Here is a 21977-nt window from a genome sequence, read left to right as displayed (position 1 = left end):
CACCTTCTGGTCAAGCATTTATCCATTCAGTAAATATTTTTAAGTCTCTCCCATATGTCAGACACAATAGTAGGCACAGATGCATAATAGTGACACATGGATCCTGTCCTCGGCATTTTTAGATGTCTAACTTTAGTCAACCTTTACCCAAAGTTCCCAGGATGCAATCAGTTGTCAGCACTGTTTTACATACACGAAGATCTCCTCAAGTTGCAAAACAAGACCATAGTTAACCAGACAATAGGTAATATATAATACCTGAAACAGTCTCTAAGCCCTGGAGTTGGAAGACAGGAAAATGTCATAAGTACAAATTAAGAAAACATACAATATGAGAATTAAACAATTATGAATAGGTTATTTTGCTTTGTTTTCTACCTTAGCTTTAATATGGTTATTTTTCATAATTAAAAATTACAATTATATGTTAAAATATAAAAAAATTTGTGATATTATCTTGACTAAAACATGTGTTTGGTACAATCTTAAGTTTGTAAAAAAATGGAAATGAATGAAAAATATTGTAAACAATGCAAAGCTTATGAAAACAAGGATAATTTAATTCACTTTAATCTTGTTGGAAGCCATCTATTAAACTAGAAATTAGCATTGATGAATCAAAAAAAACCCCAAAACTTACAATATGGTCTTACATTGTTAGGGGTATGCAAAAAAAATCTCCCAGAGAATATTCCAAATAGCAATACAATTTGGTACACTATAACTAATCATTAGATTTTCATTCAACTACGAATAAATTTAAAGATGTAGCATTAAAAAAATAAACTTATTTCCATAGCATCAATTTAATACATAATAAATCTTGGCTATTTGACATGCTACATAGCAGCAATCCCACAGAAGTTCAACTTAATGACTGAGTCTCGTGTCATTCTATATTTATAACTAGGATATGTGCACAGAGATTTGCACAGAGAAATAAAAACTCTCCCTTAAGAAAATGCACTGTGAGGCCACAGCCACAGAAAACCCTGAGAAGAGAAAGATCACAAAAGTAGCAATTAAATCCGTTTTGGGCAGTCTGACTCACCAGATTGCCAGAGTCCATGCGTTCATTATATGAGGAAATTTTCTCCCTGGTTTGATATGAATGGGCCTGAAATCTCAATGGATTTCAAGCTCAATCATAAGGAATATAACTTGGTGTATATTTTATGACAAAAATATATACACTACTATTCAGGGGATAGTTACCGAATTCAAGCTAAAACCAAAATAGTACTAGAAGTGTTTTAACACATTTATAGACAGTTGAAACAAATAGATTTGTTAAGCAAAGTTATTAATATCTAGGTGGGGACATGACTCAAGGCTGCTCTATGGCCTGGTACACAAAGACGAGACTTGCCAAATGTACCCTCTCAACAATTAAGTGAAAAACAAAACAAAACTGTGCAACTTGAACTAATTAGCTGGGGCTGAGAATGAAAAAAGGCTGAAGATCATACTGTATGGAGAGAGGTCAGATGACCAGCAACAACATAAAGGGAATTTGTGAGGAAGTAAATACCATGAGGAAAAGAAAAAAATGGGTCAGCAAATAAAAAGATGCACAGAACACTGACAACATCAAATGTTGGTGACAATAAGGAGCAACAGGAACTCTCATTCATTGTTGGTGGGAATCGACATGGTACAACCACTTCTGGAAGACAATATTTAGGTTTCTTACAAAACAAAACATATTTTTACCATAAGAACCAGCAATTGCACTCCTTGGTATTTAACCAAGGGAGCCGAAAACTTATGTTTTCAGCAAAAACTTGCATAAGGATGTTTATAGCAGCTTTATTTATAATCAAAACTTGGAAGAAACCAAGATGTCCTTCAGTAGGTAAGTGAATAAACTGGTCCCTCCAGACAAAGGATTATTGAATGCTAATATAAAATGAACTATCAAGTTTTGAAAAAACATAGAAGAATCGTAAATGAATATTACTAAATGAAAGAAGTCAGTCTGGAAAGGCTACATATCACATGATTCCAACTACAGGACATTCCAGAAAAGGTAAAATTATGGAGACAGTAAAAAGATTAATGTTTGCCAAAGGTAGGGGAGGGAGGGAGAGATGAACAGGCAGAGCAAAGAAGATTTATAGGGCAGTGAAAATACTCTCTAAAATATTATCATAATAGATATATATCATTACTCATTTGTCCAAATCCATAAATGTATAACACCGTGAATGGACCCTAAGGTAAACTGGGACTTTGAGTGACTGTGATGTATCAATGTAGATTCATCAATTGTACCACTCTGGAGGAGGAATGTTGACAATGGAAGAGTTTATGCATGTGTAGGGGCAGGAGGTATGTGGAAAATATCTTTCTCTCAATTTTTTGAACCCAAAACTGCAGTAAAAAAAATAGTATTAAAAAAAAAAGAAAAGGAAAAAAAAAAAAAAAAAAGGTGCAGAGAGATGCAAAGTCGCTGTGAGAGAGACCAAAAAGGGCAAGGAGGAGAAAACAGAGAAAGTAGCCAGTTCCCAGAGGTGCCTCAATTTCAAGACCCCTCGATTTCATTTCATGCATGCCCTTAGTGTAAACCTTCATTTAGTTATTGCTACTTTAGTGAGATCCCACCTCCTGCAACCAAGAGCAACTTGGAGCAGGAATGAGTTCTAGAATCAACAACAGATTCTCAAAGAAGACATGGGATTAACTATGAAATCTTCAAAGTTGAGGGCAGCAAGAATGTGCCTATCCTGCAACCCAGCTTACTGAACCTCCCAGAGGTAGGTTCCTTGACAATATTCTTATTGAGAGGCAGAGTACAACTTCTCTCCTCTTGAATCTGGAATGGTGTAAGTGGCTTATTTGACTAATAGAATCCAGCAGAAGTGATAGTCAAAGTTAGATCACAAGAAATCTTGCAGCTTATTCCCAGGAGTCTTAGAATATCTGCTTTTGAGAAGCTCTCACTTAGAATTAAGCTGCCAAGGTTTGAAAAGCCCAAGGTACACAGAGAAGTCACAGGAGGTGCTGTGGACATCAGTCCCAGCTGCTCCAAGCCAAGGGTGAGCATCACTGCCAGCCACAATTGCGAGCTATCTCAGATATCCACCTCAGTGGAGCCTTCACATGACTCGAGCCCCAGCTCCGATCTGCTAATAACCACAGGGAGATCACAAGTAAAAAGTGTCCAGCTGAACCAGTCAACTCGCAGAACCGTGAGAGATAATAAATTGCTGTTTGAAGCCAGTAAGTTTTAAGAAGACTTGTTATACACCAATACATAATCAGAACAGCTCTCCTCCTCAGTGATGGAGAAACACTGAAATCACTTCCATTAGGAAGAAAGAGAGAAGGGGGGACAGTAAGGCAGATGGGAAGCATGTGTGCTGGCAGTAGGGAGGGTTACAATTTTAAATCTATTCAGTACTGGGCACAAGTTTAACTGGTAAGGCTGAAGAAATAACTTTAGTCTAGGGAAGAAATTTCAAAGTTACAAAAAACTTAGTTAAATAAATACACAGTTCTAACTGTATTTATATAAAATTTTATAAATCCACACATCTATAACAGACATACTCACTGTATGCCACATTACAACATTTGAACATAATATTCCCATTTACTATTCTAACAGGTAAAGCATATGAGTTGCACTAATGCGAAAAAATGCAAAGTTATCAATGTGAGAATCCTCTGAGTTGTTTCTATAGCACTGGCTCACTTGCCAGCAAACATTTATACTGCTTAGGGACATACTCGGATGTAATAAAAAGTATAAAGATATGCACGGAAATGAAAAACAACAATTTCAGGATAGGGTTATCTCTTGGGAGATGAGGGAGAGAAAAGTATTGGGACAGTTATGTGAGGGCCTCCACTTGCATTTGTCATTTGATATTATAAGCTAAGTGGGAACATGGGTAGTTGTATCTTTTTGTTTTTCAAAATCATAAAAATTAACTGCAGCTGAAAATGATGCAAAAAAGGGGTAATAAAATTTTGCCTTAAAAATGGTATCTGATACACGGCTGTACAAACAGGTATAAAGATATCATGCATGTGGGAATTACCATAATAATAGAAATATACAGAACAATATCAGGGTCAAACTTATCTGCAGAGGAGGGCAATTACGATTGCTCTTCAAGCCATGCTTTTCCCAATGGTGATATTCTCACCAATCCCTTTCAGCACCAGGGACGTGAGGATATCAATTATTTTCCCCACTTAAAATGGATATAAACTCGAATAAACATCAGATATATTTACATACACATAAATGTGCATATATATCTCAAAGAAAACATATAGTGGGCCTATTATCAAAGGACTACTGTAAAAAAGCATGTTCACTTATCTTTCCAAATTACTATAGAATACTATTATATTTTATCAGTATGAAAGTATTTTTTAATAATATGGGCTTTAAAAGACAGAGGTTCATCTTTTTTTCTGGTGAGGATTATTTCATTTCTTTTCATTTCAATGTAGATTTTCACGCCACATAAATTATCATATTTATATCTTCCTTGAATCCTGTCATGGCACCAGTTTTACTTCCTTATCTGATGATCTTAAGATCAAAGGATCACAAACTAAAGATCCCAGCTCAAACTATTCCACTACATCCATGGAAGACAGTCAACACATACTTATTTTGTTGAATTAGGGGACTGTGACTCACAGACCAGTTGGCATTACATGCTATTTTTTCTTAAAGTAACAGCAATACAATAATAACAGCAATAACAGCAATATATTCAGAGACAATGTGTCAGTTTTTAAAGTCACTGGGAACCTAATTGGAAGTGAGTAATGGTGACAGGCCCTCTCTCCTCTGCCTCATTGCCAAGAGCCTGTGCTGTCACTGACAGTGATTGCCCATCACGTCTCCCTGCAGTGGCTGAGCTCCTGACCAAAGGGGAAGGATGGAAAGGAACAGAAGGTATGTATATTTTGTGCAGAGATACCTGAGGGTCCAGGTCTCTGTCAACACTCTTACAACTTCCAGCCTAATTTAGAAAGTAGAAAACCATCTTACAGAAAAAAACACACTCCACAAGAACCTTTCAGACTTAGAATTTGTAAACCCCAGTCTCAGTACCTAGTTTAGTCTTGAACTGTGCTGAATATATCACTACTGTTAGGTATGAATCTATAAAAATGTTCAGAAAACAAGTTGAATTTTTCACAGTACTCTAATTTAAAACAAAATGTGTAAAAAATGAGTTCAAAAATAGTTAGATATACCCTTTTACAGATGTTAATGAAATAAGAGTATTTTTAATCTCTTCAGTTAGAGTTTCTTGCATAAAAAATAAAGTAATAAATGGGATTAATTTATTTCCTGTTTTCCAAAACCTTCCTCCAAATTTACTGTCATATTTGTTGTTTTTCTAAAAAAATTATAAGATAAAAGAGACTATTAGTTTAGCTTAAGCACTGCGAAGATTATGAAACAAAGACCGTCCTGAATATTTTCTATTTTTGTAGAAAACAGATTATAAAACAGAAAAAGCCTTCTTCGAAGAAATGAGCAGCTTTGATTACAAGTGCGAAAGTCAGCTATATGTACTAATTCTCAATAATAATGAAGTAAGGTGAGCTCCCCAGGGACTTAAAAGTCAACGCCTGGAAATGCTTGAGTGAACTAAGGAGGAGAACTGCTCATGTGACACAACTTTTCAAAACCCTTTTTATTCCCAATTGAACAAACAAGGCTGTGGAACTCACGAGGACTTTGTGAGGTGTGGAACTGGCTCAGATGATGGGGAAAACTCTGCCAAGGCCTACAAGGAGAGATGCTGCTACTATTAAAAAACACACAATGAAAATGGACTCGTCCATTGCACCACTCAAGAGATCTAAAGGGGCCTGGATTGTTTGCCACCTACAGGATTGCTTACCTGAAAAATAAACTCTTACTTCTTAAAGTCACGACTGAAAAAGAGGAAAAAAAAAAAAAAAGGCAAAACAGGAGACTAGAAACACTGAGGACCACTGTCTACCAGCCTTTGAGATGAAGGATGGCAAACCTCATTTCATAGATATTTTAAGTAGCTGTAAAGCCCAAGTGGCTCCAGTTTTAAGCCTGTGTTTAGATCAGGTTTGAAAAAGGGCTGCACCTCTTTACAATAACCAGGCACCACTTCTGATGCCAATGTGGGCTTTGTGTTTGAAATGGGCAACCACATATGAGGAAACAGGACCACCTACGGTAGACAATACGTGCCACAACGGATCTCCTTGGCACTCAGACCCATATGCAGGCAAAATGCTTTCATTAAGAAGAAAATAAACCTCAAGTTTATTGCCAAAATCTTGAACAGTATCAGATAATTAATTTCACATTTTAAATTCTTACAGAGATATATAATCATGTTTTTTAGCACGTTTAAAACCTGATTTTAAAAAAAAAAACCCACCTGACCTGCTAAAATGCCCTGCTATCTCCAGCTCCTAGAGGAGCCTGCAGGACAGGTTAGATACACCCTATGGATGTGCCTGTTTAAAATCAGAAATCTGGTTTCTCAAACGAAAACTGTAGTTGTTTTACATGAAGAGCAGTTTCTGCAACTCATACTGTTCTTCTTGATTATTATTGTGTGTCCTTTTTATTTAGGACATTAAAGCCTCTCTTTTTTGTCTTGAATGCTCCTAAAGTTACAGGACAAAGGGATTCTACTTGGCTGTCTATGACAGGTCAGTGATCAAACAGAAAGAGAGGCAGGCAGTAGCCCAATTCCACCCATCTTTAAGAATTACTAGGAGCTAGGACTTCTTAGCTCCTGCTACATTCAAGGAACCCTTATTTAGTGTTAGGACAATAAGCCCTTTCCAAACAAAAGTTTAATATTCTCAGCTTCTAAATGCAATGGTTTTCAAGAAAAGATTATTTTATGAATACCACTGCCTGAATAAAACAAACTAATTTTAAAAAAAAAGTGACTTCATCTTTCTTATAAGAAACACAGGTTTGTATGGAAAATATACCAATATTGTATTGCCCTAGTGACCAAAGCCCATTTATTGAACCAAACTTATCTTGAAATAGCACCACTCTTTGTATAAAAGTTTAAAGTATTTACATTCACATGAATAAACCTGTACATGAGGTAAAACAAGACATGTTTTGCTGAGCTTAAGAACAAGATGCAGGTTGTTCATTCATATAAAGAAATACTCATTCCAAGCGTTTTTGACAATGCAGAGTGCACTCAGCCAGTTATTTCCCAGAATCCTTTTCCCAGAAGCACTGGGAAGCTTGAAGAGCTGCTGGCGTTTGCGAAGTAAAGCAAAGCAGAGAGCTATGGCTGCTGACTTCAAACTATAGATTTTAGTGCCTGACCCAGCAGAGAGTGCCATGAAAAAAGAATGTACTAAAAATTAACTCTAGAAAAGGTTAGCAAAGATTTTTCAAAGGCCAAACACTTCTGCCACAAATGACATTCTACTGCAGAACCAATAGCAAGCAATGACAAATTTAACAGGCATGGCTTAACAGGCAATAAGATTGGAAACATTACCCTTCCACCTCAGGGATGGTTCGCCTGTCTAGGAAAAGCTGAGGTGCCCTAGTAGACTCTCCCCTTGTACAGGATCTGTGGTTGAACAGAAGCCTTAGTTCACACTTGTTTACCACGGTGGTGATAAGTATGTGAAACTAGTCTTTTCAATGCAGAGATCTGAAAAACGTACTTACACAGCCTCCAGCAAGAATTTCTGCTGCAAGTGGAACCGAACCATCTTTGTGCATAAATTTATCCCTCACAAAATCATTCACCTTGAAGAAAAATATTTAGAAGCTGATGAAAAATATAAAGAAAGTCGTTAAATGCATATAAATACGCATCTATAAATATGTTATTTTTTCTGTCAGTTTAATAATCATAAACTAAATAAAGGCTCTTAAAAGAGTTTGAGAAGTGCTCTTAATAGTGGGCATGGTTTTTAAAAGTTTACAAAAATATATATATTTATACATTTATATTCCTGATATTTCAGAGGGAAAAAATTAAAAGATAGTTTACAAGCCTAAAATTCAATATGTCCTGCAATGACAATAGCATAAAAAGAGAGACATATTAACAATAGAGACAAAATGAAAACATATATTTTATAACTTAGAAACTGTCTCATAGGTTTTGATTAAAAATCACTTTCAAGTTTTCTAACAAGATGTAATCTAAAATAACACTCATCATTGAGACAAATTTGGCTAAGCATATTTTTCAACTTAGTTGAAATTCAGTATCTAAAAATTTTCTCAAGGATTCTCAAAGAACATCAATAACATTAATTAATTAAGTATAATATTCTCAAAATGGTATGTACTGCAAGCAATTTTGAGGATCAATCATATGTTTTTGGAAGATATAAGCCAGAAAATATTAGTTGTGCCAAGGTAATATAATAAGATGGTAAGGGAAGAATTCCAGGTAGCAAGGCTATATAGCCCAATCTAAAAGTAGAATTTAACCTTCTGGGCTTTATGTCCTTGGTGATGGAAATGCACTATCTAGCCGTTTCATTAACACTTACTGAGTACCCACCATCTGCCAGATGGGAGCCAGGCACTGGAGAAACAACCTGATGAAGGATCAGCTTCAGCTAGAGCTCCGATCCCTCAACGTGTGGCTTTGGCAAATGCTCATAAGAATATGCCCTAAGCATGAATTCTGTAAACAGCATGTGTAATTGAATGAGGGCATGCTTTGGAGTCAGCAAAACCTGATTTTGAAATCTAGTTTTCCTACTCATAAATGATGTGGACACAGGTTAATACTTAAACTCTGTGGGTCTTGCTTTCTTCATCTATAAATTGTGGGTCATATTTTACTTGAGATTAAAACAATAATAAATAATATATGTAAAGTACCCAACATGGTAGGTACTGAAGGAAATTTAGCTGCTGCTGCTGTCTCTATTACAACAACGATGATGATAGTGGTGTTGGCAACCATTAGAAGTCTTTTTCGAATACATTATCACATTTTTGGATGCTCAGTGTTAAATGAGAGAAAATGAAAGCTTTGTGTGGTGAGTGCCCTATGTTCAAATCAGTTAGCACCTCTGAGGAGCACAGACCTGCTATTTCACATAAGAATATCTTCTGGATTCTTGAGTATGTGCAAACTCCTGTAATAAAAAGCAACAACTCAAAAGACTTACTGTAAGTTTTATGGCCTTCTCTGGGGCAACTCCCAATAACTGTGGCAACAGACCTAAAAAACAACAAAAAGTAGAAGTGTATTAAGTAAACGAGCATTAACTAAACAAATTAACGGCTCTAAAGGGGGGATCACCATCTAAAAACTGGGGCAATCTTTGCTGCAATTTTCTGCTATTACCTTTAATGAGAATACTCAAGATGGAATGTTTAAGTACCAACGTCTACAGCCACATCGGGCCCAAGTAAATTCCCTCTCACATACTGGATCATTTGCATATTGGGCAAATCAACAGTATTAGTGATATAGAAAATCTCATTATTCCACAGCAAGTTTGCTTTTATCCTTCCTGCCTTCTTAAATAAGAACTTTAGTGAATATATTATTTTTTTCCAAACACTTTTCTCATCCTCCCTCCCCGCTCCTAATGACCACAGTTCAGCCATTCATCCACTTAGCAACTATGACTCTGTGACAAGCACAAGACAAATGAGGTTCTTGCTCTGACCAGTCTCAGACAGAAGGAAGGGAGAGGTCTTTCTGAAGAAGAAACTTTTGGAGAAAACTGTGTTCCAGGAAGGAGAACAAACAGGGCAGAGAAAGCAGAGCAGGAATAAGCCTGGTGCACTCAAAACTGAGGGAGTCATCAGTGTGCCACATCGCAGGAAGCAGGCTCAGGGAGAGGCATGGTTGGGGTCAGGTGCTGTAGCCACATCGTAGGCCAGGATCCTGAGCTTGATGCATTGTAAGTTAAATGAGAAATAATTGGAGGATTTCGAACAGGATGAGCGTGCTGTGCTAAGTCATATTTCTAAAAGACCACCCCAGCTGCTGTGTAGAAAATAAACAGGACACACTGATGTTGTGTGTGTGTGTGTATGGGGGGGGCGGGGGGTGGAGACAGATCGGGGGAGACTGTGACAGAAAGCAAAACTGGGTTTGACTGCTATTGCTCAGTTTCTAGTACGAACTCCTGGGTGGAGATGAGGAAGCCTGTGGAGAGTAACAGGTTGGGGGTAGAAAGTACAGAGCCCAGTTTTGGACATGTAGAGGTGAGTGGGAATTAAATAAGACTCAGAGCAGGGGGCAGGTGTGACCTTTGACAGGAAGGGGCGCTTCTAGAAAAGGCAGTTGCAACATTAGTGGACCTACATATCTAAACTAAAAAAAAAAAGTTACCATTTTCATTTGTTCTAAGAAAATAAATTCAAAGACAGATGCTTTTACTTGGAAAGACACGGTAAGCTAACTCCAAGGATCAGGATTTATTTTTCCTTGTGTCATACTGCTGTCATTGAGAGGGGCTTCACGGTGTTATCTTTCATTAAGTACAATTTTCTAATTCATCTATACAAGAAGGTCCACTTGCAGCCTCTTCTGAGAGACCAGCCCTACACACATTGTCTTCCTGAAGCAGCAGCCTGCGGACAAACGTCACTGGCCCCAGGGCTGTATGTATCAACCTGAAGATGTGTGTTATTGAGTAGCATAAGATTTCAAACATAATTTGAGCTTATTGTAAAGACATATGCAGACAGACAGACAGATATATCAGGCCATCTGACAGCTCTGGGCCTCTTTCTCACATCACAGCAATCTGCTCCACTTGGGTGAGGCTCTGTCCTTTAGACAGGACCCAAGCATCTATTCGCTAAGGTCTCTGCCATGCTCTAATGCAGACCAAACAATGAAGAAAGTGCCAGTTGTCATTCATCATTTTTCTTGCTCTGTTGATGTCCTCATAGTAGAGGAATGTTTCTTTGTGCTTGTGACTTTATAAAAAGGAGAAAACTAGGAAAGTAGCTTCATGTTTTAAGAAAAATGAGAGAAAGCTCATTTCATTGTGGAACCAAATGATGATGAACATGCTAATACTAATAAAAATCTTCTTAAAAAACAGCTAACATTATTTATTATGTGTCAAGCACAATTTTAAGCATTTTACTAACTCACTTAATCCTTATAACCACCCTACAGAGAGGAAACTGAGGTATACAGAGATTAAACAATTTGGACTAAATTATCCAGTTAATAAATGGTGAGACTGAGATTCAAACCTAGGCCCTCATACTCAAGAATTTATGTTTTTAGAAAACACTCACCTCTGCCCTGTGCCGAACACGTGAAAGTGTATCTGCCTCTCTCACCCAGACTTATTTGCTCACTTACATAACCTGCCTTTGTCTTTGAGTTTGCAACATCCTCTCTAGGCAGCCATATTTTGAGCCTGCTTCATTCCCAGGGCCACGTCTGACTGGACAAGGGGAATACACTTAAAAGACGCGCAGCCAATGAGTTCGGCAACCTGGGCCCTATGACCTGGTACCAAAAGTGGAGCTAGCCAGTCAGGACCCTTCTCCCACTAGCATGACGGAGTCCTTAGAGGTGATAAGCCAGTTAGCACAGAGGCACCCGCTGAGAAGATGCTGTGTGGAGCGGGGAAAGCAGTCAGTGGAAGCCCTGTGTGTGCTAATGCCATGAGGAAGGAGAAACCACAAATAGGAAAAGGAAGTGAGTCGGCGGAGAAAGGAGAACGTGGAGCAAATGAAATGGAGACACCGAAGAGCGAGAATGCACAGCCCACGAAAGGTGCCCAGATGGGAGACCTGGCCTTAATCACCCTGAGGTCCCACTGAGGCCAGGTTCTAATGACCCTCTTGCCCTGGGATCCCTATGAGATCTCTGCCTTCTCTTTCTCTCGCATGTGCATTCTTACCAAAAGTTCTCTTACGGTCTTGCTACTGTGAGTAGAGCTATGCTCTTTATAATCTAAATGAACCAAAGCAGCGCAGAGAATGTGACTCTGAAACTGTCTGGGCAAAGTAAGCGTCCTTATGCAAAGCAAGCATTCTCTCCTCCTTAACTACACTCGCTTATTAATCTTTTACTTATACCATATAATGAGACAATGTCATATCTATAATATTACAAGAAAGGCTTTATTATTATCGTATGAAAGTACATTAATTTCTACTAATAAAATGAGGGGATAAGCTGTTTAAATGACATCTTAACGTTTACAATTTCCATTGTACTCTCAGCATTCAGGTCAAGTGCCAAAATGTTTAGTTAAATATTTACTTGCTAGATGTATTTTTCTCATCATTAAATTGTAGACCGAAACCATGGATGGGTTGAAAGCACTGTGATTTAAATGATGATCTCTTGTCTCTGTAACTACCCTGTGACAGTCTTTTTAAATGACTAATAAAAAAACAGCCCACAGAGCCAAACAACGACAGTGTTAGATACAATCACTTCAGCCAGCTTTTTAAGCTATTGGGATTTCTTTCTCGCTATAAATTTAGTAATGCACTGTGAACAGCAGAAAAACAAAACAAAAGGAAAAACCACATATTTAAGACTAAATATAGGGCAGCAAATATTTATTTGTTCAGCAAACATTTACCAAATGACGTATGTGCCTGGTAGTGGAAGAAATTGGAATGAACACAGTCAGATCTGTGCCGTCCCTTGGAGAAATTCTCAGTTTAGAAGAAAAGGGAACCCTAGGTGTCTCTGTGTGCCAGAAAGGGGACAAACTACCTAAAAACATCGTGGTGAATACCATAGCCCAGGAGTACTATGGGAACACAGTGGAGAGAAGCACTCGTTCTGCCTGCAGGAGGGAGAAAAGCATCAAAGAAGAGGAGATACTTGACCTGGATCTTTAAGGATAAGCAGAGATTCACTGGGGAAAAGAGACACGACTAGAACGGAAGGCAAGGTAGTTCAGGTAGAGGGAACAGTGTCTGCAAAGGCACAAACGTCTCAAGCCGATGGCACGTTTAGGCCATATCACTGTAGGCTGTGGTTAGATCGCAGGCCTTGTAATAAATAACAGTAGCAGTTATAATAACGACATCCGTATTTGGGGGCACTTACTGCATGCCGGGCACTATCTCTGCGCTTTATGTGAACTAACACCTTTAATCCACACAACGACAGGTCAATACCAATAAATCAGTGCATGTTATTTTTGTTGCCATCAAGAGATGAAGAAACTGAGGCAGACCTCGAGGAGCCTGCCCAAGGTCATTCGGCTGAGGGATGGTGGATGGGGTTCAACCCAGGTAGTCTGGCTGTAGAGGTGCTCCCATCTGGGACACTGCACTGCTTCCCTCCCAGGCCACACTAAAGAACTTGGACCAAATTTTGTAGATGCATGGGGTGGCTTTTAAAGTAAAGAGTGAGTTTAAAAGTAAAAAGTTCTAGAGGCAGGTGAAGGACAGATAATAAAGGCGGAGACCCACAGCTGGGAGAGTAATTAGGAGGTTAAAGTAAAATAATCAGAGGCCCCAAGTTTCACCATTTTAACTGAATAACTTCAACTCACTAGGAATAAAACCAAAGTATAAATCCATTCCTAAGACCCAGGCCAGACGTGGCACTCAGGGAGCTACTGGAGAAAGACCATTCTTGTGGTGACTACCCTGGCTAAAGTAAGGAAATAAAGATAGCTCTGGGTGACAATCCGAGTGCCATTATAGAAGTGGGCCTTGTCATCATTCATCCTGAGTAAATGGCCTTTGAGAGGGGTCATGATCTGTGGGACAATGAAGTCACAGAGGTGGGAATTTCAATAATCCTCGTGGTTCCTTGACCTCGGAGGGAGGCAGGTTAACGTGGCTCAGTAATGCCTAAAACAGCCAGTCTTCTTAAGGCACTCAACGTGATTACATTGAAGTCTAAAGCACATATATGTTTGACATCTGGGTAACTCGGCAGAAAAATTAGGCTTCTAATGTAAGATGCTTCTGTAGGATTCTGGGAATTCATTTTAACCATTAGAAACAGAGGATGGATGTGTGTGTTGTTTTTAACTTATCAAAACATTAGCCTATTTTCCAACTGCCTCAAATGAAATTTATTAGTGTGGTTAGTTTTCTAATCTTCTCATTTTAGTTCAGCTCCATCAGCACATATGGCAATGCTTCCTTGGCAAACTGCACCAGAGGCTGCTAATGCGAGAAAAGATTTACAGGGTACAATATTAATATAGTATTTTGTCTTCAAATTTCATGGAGTTGAGATATAAATCACACTGCCCCCTATGATTCTAGTCCCTTGTGCAACCCAGTGAGAACGGAGCCAGAGGTGTAGACGCTAAGCCCACATCAGGAACCTCCAACAAAGCTTCATAAAGTACCCCGAAAAGAGCTGTGTGCTGGATCAGAGGGCTACTATGCTATTTACTTTAATACTGTTTAGAAATAGATTCTAACATCTCAGAGTAGGAACATACTATGAAAGAAACTCATTAACAAAGCTGGCCTAATTAAAACTATTTATTTTCAATGGCTTGGCAGCAAAATGAATGGTTTGGAGCAGGGGATCCGGAGGTAGCCGGGCCTGGGCTGGAATCTGAGGTCGGCACCCCTTTCATGCTGAGTGATCTTGGTGATGTTAGTCTTTGAACTCTAGGTTCTTCACGGGTAAACCAAGGATGCTAATTATGACTCATTGGTTTATTATGATAATTATATGAGTAAATGTATACACAGAGCCAAGCACTATTTACAACCTATGTTATGTATCCAAAAAATGTGATGTTTCTTCCTATCTGTTTCTACCTAATCAAGGTATACACTTGATTCTCTTCTTGGTTACAAGAGGCAATGAATCCTGAATAATGTTCACGTTCCAAAATTAGGTAAGGAGTACAGACGGCCCCCAACGTGTGATGATTTCACATTACTATGGTGTGAAAGCAACAGGCATTCAGTAGAAAATGGCAAGGCTAAGCTATGATGTTCTGTTAGGTGTATTAAATGTATTTTCGATTTATCAGTATATTTTCAATTTATGATGGGTTTATTAGGATGCAACCCCATCATAAGTCGAGGGGGCATCTGTATAATGCTGTTCTCATGGCATTATATCCATCCTTAGAAGAGCTACCCCCAAGCAGTAAGGCCACATCTGGTCTGATAGTGTCTAGTGGTCCCATTTACTTTAGGCAAAGATAAGGAAGTATCACAGACGTAACGACACACCTTCAACTACATTTTTCAGCTAAAAAAAAATGTTTTAGTTAAGAAACTAAACGTTTCTCAGTCTCTGATGCTAAGCAACTTTTTACAATGTAATTTCTACTTAGTGGCAGAAGAGCCCGGTGATTAAGAGCATGGAGTCTGGAGCCAGGCGGCTGGGCTTGAATTCTTACCCTGGTATGTATTCGCTGTGTCACTGTGGGCAAGTTACCCAATCTCTTTGTACCTTAGATTCCACATCTGGAAAATGGGGATAAACACAGAACCATCTTCACAGGGTAGTTTTTATTATGAAAGGAATTAACATACATGAAAAGCCCTCAGAACAGTGCCAAGCACATAGGAAGTACCAGAGTGTTTTGTTGTTGTTGTTGTTATTGTTGTTGATTTTTATCTTCATCCACGTTATCACCATCATTACTATCCTCCTCTTCCTTCATCGAAAATGGAATCAATCTACAGCTTTTCCTAAGTGACTATCTGGTGACTGACTATGCAGTGGCACCCACAGTTGAACTCAGATCCATCACTAACCAGGGCCCTGTGACCCCTAATGCTCAGCTTTTCCCTGTTTACTCTAGTGGACTTACTGTTCCAACTTCCTTCTCTACTCTAACCCAAAAAGTGTTGGATGCGGCTTTAGCTACAGAAATAAGGTATCTTATGCATTACTTTTCTCTACTAAACTCTACTGCTTATCTCTGCTCTGAATACTCACCCCATCCCTGCATCCCATGCTGGGTACTCTAAGCTACCTTTCTCAGGGCTGGGCTGGCCACTCCTGAACTTGTTTTTGTCAGACCTGAGACAGAAATGCTGCCTAAGTTATGGAGTTTCTTTCCTGTTGTGGCCCCTCGCCATCTCTGCTTCTGCTTGCATTGTGTACATGGTCTTTTGGGACACCTGCTACACTGTGTTTAAAGTGGTCCGTGGGGCAGCAACCTATCTTCTGACCCGCTATTTTCCCTGAGCCTCGTGCTCAGTGGGTTTCCTGACTCCTTGTTCACCAGGTTGTAATCTGCACCTTGGCTCTGCCACACGGTATCTTCTGTATTTTAAGGAGCCTAATACTCAGGACCCAGAGAGAGAGAAGTGGAGGCTTGATGTGGATGCCACACATAGCCCCCCTCTTTTTGTTGTGTGAAAGGGCCAATCGGTGCATGGTGCTCGCTCAGTGCCAGCCAGACCCAGAGAGAAGTTTTGGAAGAGTCTGGGTGGGAAGAAGGAAGAGTAGAGAAGGAAGTTGGAATAGTAAGTTCGCTAGAGTGAACAGGGAAAAGCTGAGCATTAGAAGGCACAGCATTTCTGTCTCACGTCTGACCAAAAACAAGTTCAGGAGTGGCCAGCCCAGCCCTGAGAAAGGTAGCTTAGAGTACCTAGCATGGGAGGGAGGGATGGGGGCAGTATTCAGAGCAGAGATAAGCAGTAGAGTTTACTAGGGGAAATTAATGCATAAGATACCTTATTTCTGTAGCTAAAGCCGCATCCAACACTTTTTGGGTTATCTGGTTTCAAGCCAGAGGCAACCCCTCCAATGTTAAATTCTTACCCCCTTGACCTCACTGTTGAGGCCACTACACTTGCCCCCATCTTCCCAGAGGGCCCTCCTTGCTTTCAGCATCAGATTAACCTTCATTCTGGAGCTATCAGCACTCTGTGCGCCCTGCCTCACAGCTTTTATTCCTGCTCCTGTTTCCATGGCCTTCTCTCCTCACTTGTTTAAGTACTCTTTTCGCCCTCCTTCTCTTCCCATTTGTCTGTCCGCTCCACTCATATTGCCCTTAGGCATGAGGCACTTCCACCCTCCCAACCACGCTATCTCCTTTCAGGGCCCTCAATGCAACCCAGTTCTTCACCCCAAGGTGACTGTACAGTGGAGCTGGGGAATGAATGGGGGTGGGGGCTTGCAATGGCAGACATTAAGATTTAAATGCTTGTTTATCTGGGTTAAACGTTTTACTCAAAATGTCAAGAACCATCTATTATCTTAGCTATGCTGCAGGATGCCTTTGGGAAACTAAGTGTTAGTAAATCACTGATACTAATTATGGTCTAGAAAAAATTTAGTTCCTTTGGCCCCTCCTCTATTTGGGGGCTTTCTAGAAGTGACAATCATTGGGACGAAAGATCATACATACTGTCTCCTCCAGTTTTCACTCTGGTACATGGCAGCTTTCAGAGTCCTGGTTATTGCCTCTTCTGTCTAAACTATGTCCTTGGTGCTGAGGAAGTAGATGAAAATCTACTTCCCTCGTTTCAGTGTCAGGAACAGGCAGTAGCCAGTTATAAATGACCATTCTTGAGGCCTGGAACAATTCATTCCCTAATCTTCTCTTCTTCAGGCTATGTCTAGTTCCATCTTTTTGTCCTCTTTCCTGCCTTCCTAGGGTCACTGCTGTTCTCACCTCTCAGGCCACTGACAACACTCCCACCACCTTATCTCAAGATAGTGTCACCTTAGTGTCCTATTTTAATGCCCTGTTTTCAGTATAGTTGGCTCACTGGAAATCTCTGGTGATCTGATTACCCAGCTCATGGACTGCCCAAGTCTTCTGCTCATTTCTGTTTGGTTTTTGATAACCAAATATCTGTCTTTTGATCTTTTCACAGCTTAATACCCTCAAAGAAAATGTGCAGAAATTAGCCAAGAATATAAAACTCAAACCAATCCATTTTGTACTCATTAGAAGCTTTGGTGGACATAGATGGACACCCATGACTCTGTAAAGTTCATGGATTCACTGTGGTTTGTTCCAAGATGCATGAGTTCTTAACATTATACAAATCAGCGTTGTAGAAACTCCAACCATTTTATTTTGGTGCTAGAATTTTAAAATTTCTTTTTAGCCACAAGAATTATGCAAGGAGGATCTGCCCTGTGGATCATAAAATTTGAATACTCTAATCTATAGAACCATTAACCACAAGAAAAGACCTAGCTTAAACTAGCTGTCTGAGAAAACTTTCTTCTAAAATGCAAACGTATCAATAACCTATCCTGAGATATCACAATATCCTCTAGATGTCACCTTGAGAACATTCCAGGATGGGAGATGATTGCTTTTACACCACACAGACATCGTGAAATAGACATATTTAAAACTTTGCAAGCCTGGATCAATGGGCTTATTAATAAAACTTTTTTTTTTTTTTTTGCTGACTACCTTAAAGAAAAAGTGCTCTACCTTAAGTTTAACTCAGAAAATGATCTAATTTCTTTTCTGGCAGATTTTCTTTATGGCTTTTCCCTCCAACAGAAACAAAAACCAAAATCTTCCTTTAAGAAGTATTTTTCATAGATCCTGATTTCTCTTGAATCCATCTTTCTCACCAAGGTTCTCCCCAAAACATTTTCCAAATTCTAAAGCTACTCATCTCATTACTTGAAGCATGTAAGGGAGGAGAGCGTAGCAAAGCTTAGAGGCAGAAATTAGTTATTCTGAAACATTAAAAACATTAATTATGGATGATTACCCGATTGTTTTTCTTTAATATGCCAAGTCTAGAGCAGACCAATAACTGACTGACTCATCTGGTTATGCGGTCATTCAAACCAAATGAGCTGTCAGGTAATTCATTAAGGATTTTAGACACCTGCATGCATTAAATCAACCTGAAGACTGGGGAGGATACAGAGGAAGACTTACAATTGACTTCAGAGAGGTCTGGATTATCTCAGGTGTTATTTCCCTTAATACAAATAGACATAGCCTCGGGGCCTGATTTTCAAAAATATAAAAAAACCTAGGAAAATCAATCACTTTCTTGTAAAGAAATTAGTCTGTACTATAGAGAAGGTTTGCAGAATCTGTCTCATAGGATTTCTAAAAGGATCTTTTCTAACAACCAAAACTTACCCTTCCAAATAAGAGACTCCCAAAGACCAAGAAACACAGTGATAGGAAGAATAAGACCTAACCAACCCACGCTACTAAAATTACATGTGGTACTCTGCAGCACAGGATGCGAGGTCCACTAAGGACCATCGCTAACAATCCCACAGCTGGGTTATCCATCTCCTCTGGACTATGGGCAGGATTCGAATGTGCTCCCAGATTACGCCTGTATAACTGCCAAGACTGTGTGTGGATGCAGGCCACTGCCACAGAAAGGAAACTGAAAAACAACTTGTGCTGGAGTGCTGAAAGAGTTCTTTAAAAATAACCTTCATTCTCATAGTTCCATGAGAACTTGCTTCTAAATACAAAAACCATTTCCCTGTGGAGATCTGTATTCTCTTTAGAAGAACGAAAAAGGGAGAAGGATGCTTATCAACCTTATAATAAGGATACATGGTGCAATCACCACTCAAGGCCAATTCCAAATTATTTTCCCCAAAATATAAAGATCATTTTAAAATAGGGAAGATATCTTACTTATGCAACATTCCCAAATTATACTATTCAGGAACTATTAGCAATTATATAAGTCTTGATGCAGAAAAAAACATATTAAGCAAAATTCCAGAATAGGAAAAAATATGCTCGGTATTTCAAAACATGTTTATAAATTAGAGATGTACTCTGACACCTTCTTAAATATTGCTAGGTGAAGCGTTAACAGCAGCAGTTCTAAACTCTCAAAATTTAAACTTAACAGTTTTCCCTGGAAATAATAAAATTTTTGAAGAATAAAATTATATTTAATGAGAAATTTATAGTCAAAGAATCACGCGTCCAGTGTTTTATATCTTGACTCTATACCCAAAGGTTAGAATATTGAGTCTCAAAAATACTTCAGGTCTTTTTCTTTCCATTGTAATTTCTTGCCAGAAATGACAGTTTCCATTTTCATCTGATCTCACTCTTGCCCAATGATAAGCATTTACAAATACGTAGTTACACACAATTAAAAATTTATGATTACATGTAAGGGTGCTAACGGGAACTGATCTCCAACCAATCAAGATTAGGAATAAGTCATTTATGAAGCAAGATTGTAAATCACTTTTTAAAACTAAATTGGCAATCACCTCTTTTCTCTCAAGATCTAAATTATAGAACAGAGCTAAACAAAATTTTACAGTAAACCATTTGTTTTAAAATCGTCTACTTTTTCAGAAATCGGGGCAAAAGGAACATAGGTGACTCCCAGAACTAATCTTCTTCTATTCACACTCTACTTATCATCCTCTGACAGAGAACCCCTTAGGGTTCAGGCACCAAAACAGGTTAGATAAATGGCTATTTCTAAACCAGAGAAAGGATGAGGAGCTGCCTCTTTGGTGCTTAAAGTGAGCCTCCATCTCTGTCTAATAGGCTGCTCACTCCCGCTTCCCTGAGGAGTTAAAACCAGTCACTCCAGGCTCACAGACGTAATAACTGCAACAGCAAGCGGTTTGTGGGATGGCCCATATTAGCTCAGCACTCAGACCTCAGATACACTTTAGGCTGCTCTGTCCATGGGGTCAAAAAAAAAAACAGGTCGAGGAAAGAAAGCCAGATGCAACCAAAAATCAAGACCTGACAGGTGTGGTCAAAGAGGAAAGAGAAAGGATTCAAATTTAAAAGCAAACCAGATCAACACAGCACATTAAAAGACACTTAGCAGGACAAAAAGTATTTCTCACTATTCTAAAAGCACCCTTGTCATTTAATCCAAGACCAAGGAAAGCCCATGAAAGTAGAAAGCAGTTTGTGAAGCAACACCAAGTGAGGCTCAGACATCTGTCTGACTTGCGCAAGCTCTCCCTGAAGTAAACAACCCAGGTGAACAGGTAAGGTGGTTGCCTTTATCTGAATCACTGCGAAGGAGGAACTGTGACATTAACCTTGTACTACTTGGGAGACATTTCATTTGCCAGGTTTACTGTCACCAGGAGGGAAAAGTATTTCAAATGGAAGGCAGTGACCCTGTAAGGGTCATCATCAATCACCTGGGGTCAAAGACCTTCCCAATTGTCAGAAGAGGCAGGGGGTGAGGGAAAGGGGGCAGAGAAAAGATCAAAAGGCCTTTGATGGCGGTTATCTATTACACAATAGGACCTGCAAAGTGGAACTTCTCTGGAGTTTGAAACCTAGTTTCTAAGGTGAGAGGTTTCAAAAGGTTCCCCCACCCCCACCCCCTTTAACTTCGGTGCTTAAGATGAAGACTGGAATCACCAGATGGCAGAAGAGGCCTAGAGGCACAGGTTCACCGGCCGTGTGCTTTAAAGTCTGTCTCTGCAGAGGACTAAAGACTATTCTTGTTCTTCTAGAGCAAGAACAGGTAGGAGAAAGGAGGGAAGACCCCTCTAGCTTTGTAGTTGCCAACTGGCAAAGGGCTCAGCTTGAACTGCCTTGCAATGCTGTATTTTAGGTGATGCAAATACACTTGCTTTTCTCTTTGTAGAAGGCAATCACAAAGAGAGAGGCTGGGAAGGAAAGTCAGGTCTCTTTAGGCCAATGCTGACAGAAAGTAGTCGGAGCCTCTGTGTTCTTCTATCAGTAACGACATACTCTTTGCTACTGTTGACCTTGCTTGATGAATGGACCTGAGATGATTAAAGGAGCAGCTGGTCCAGAAGGCCTACCTGGCTAGAGTGATATGTGAATCAACTCCATGGGGTGCAGAGTCAGAGAAGGAGCAACTTCAATGCAGAGAAGGAGCAACTTCAATGCAGAAAGAAGCAGTAAAGGAGGGCTCCACGGAACCCTTGGTTATTCACTCGATAGACTTTCTTATGGTATATTCAAGAGGAATCACTAATCCCAGTAGGCTCTGTCCTGTCCCTAGGACGCCTGTCCCTATTAGCTTGTGAATGGAGTTATTTTAAGACACAAACAATAGGATACTTTTGAAAACGCAGTGAAGATGTTCATAAACATAATTATTTTAAGAAATAAAACATGCTTCACAG

The 21977-nt window shown here is 39.3% G+C and overlaps 1 protein-coding gene across 4 annotated transcripts in view; it reads right to left on the bottom strand.

Annotated features, from left to right (window-relative positions):
* The window catches only part of SLC25A13 (solute carrier family 25 member 13), a 165075-nt gene that overhangs the window by 42011 nt on the left and 101087 nt on the right, over positions 1 to 21977 (bottom strand). For all 4 annotated transcript variants that reach the window (XM_011363329.2, XM_011363321.2, XM_023533097.1 and 1 more), the window contains 2 exons: positions 9148 to 9200; positions 7679 to 7759 (listed from right to left, as the gene is read on the bottom strand). In XM_011363329.2, coding sequence (XP_011361631.1) covers positions 7679 to 7759; positions 9148 to 9200 — 134 coding nt within the window. The remainder of the gene's footprint in view (positions 1 to 7678; positions 7760 to 9147; positions 9201 to 21977) is intronic.

The sequence above is a fragment of the Pteropus vampyrus genome, unplaced genomic scaffold (assembly GCF_000151845.1).
Source record: "Pteropus vampyrus isolate Shadow unplaced genomic scaffold, Pvam_2.0 Scaffold4, whole genome shotgun sequence".
In the NCBI taxonomy this organism is placed as follows: Eukaryota; Metazoa; Chordata; class Mammalia; order Chiroptera; family Pteropodidae; genus Pteropus; species Pteropus vampyrus.
The sequence above is the reverse complement of the archived record's forward strand: the minus strand, read 5'-3'. Positions and strand labels throughout refer to the sequence as shown.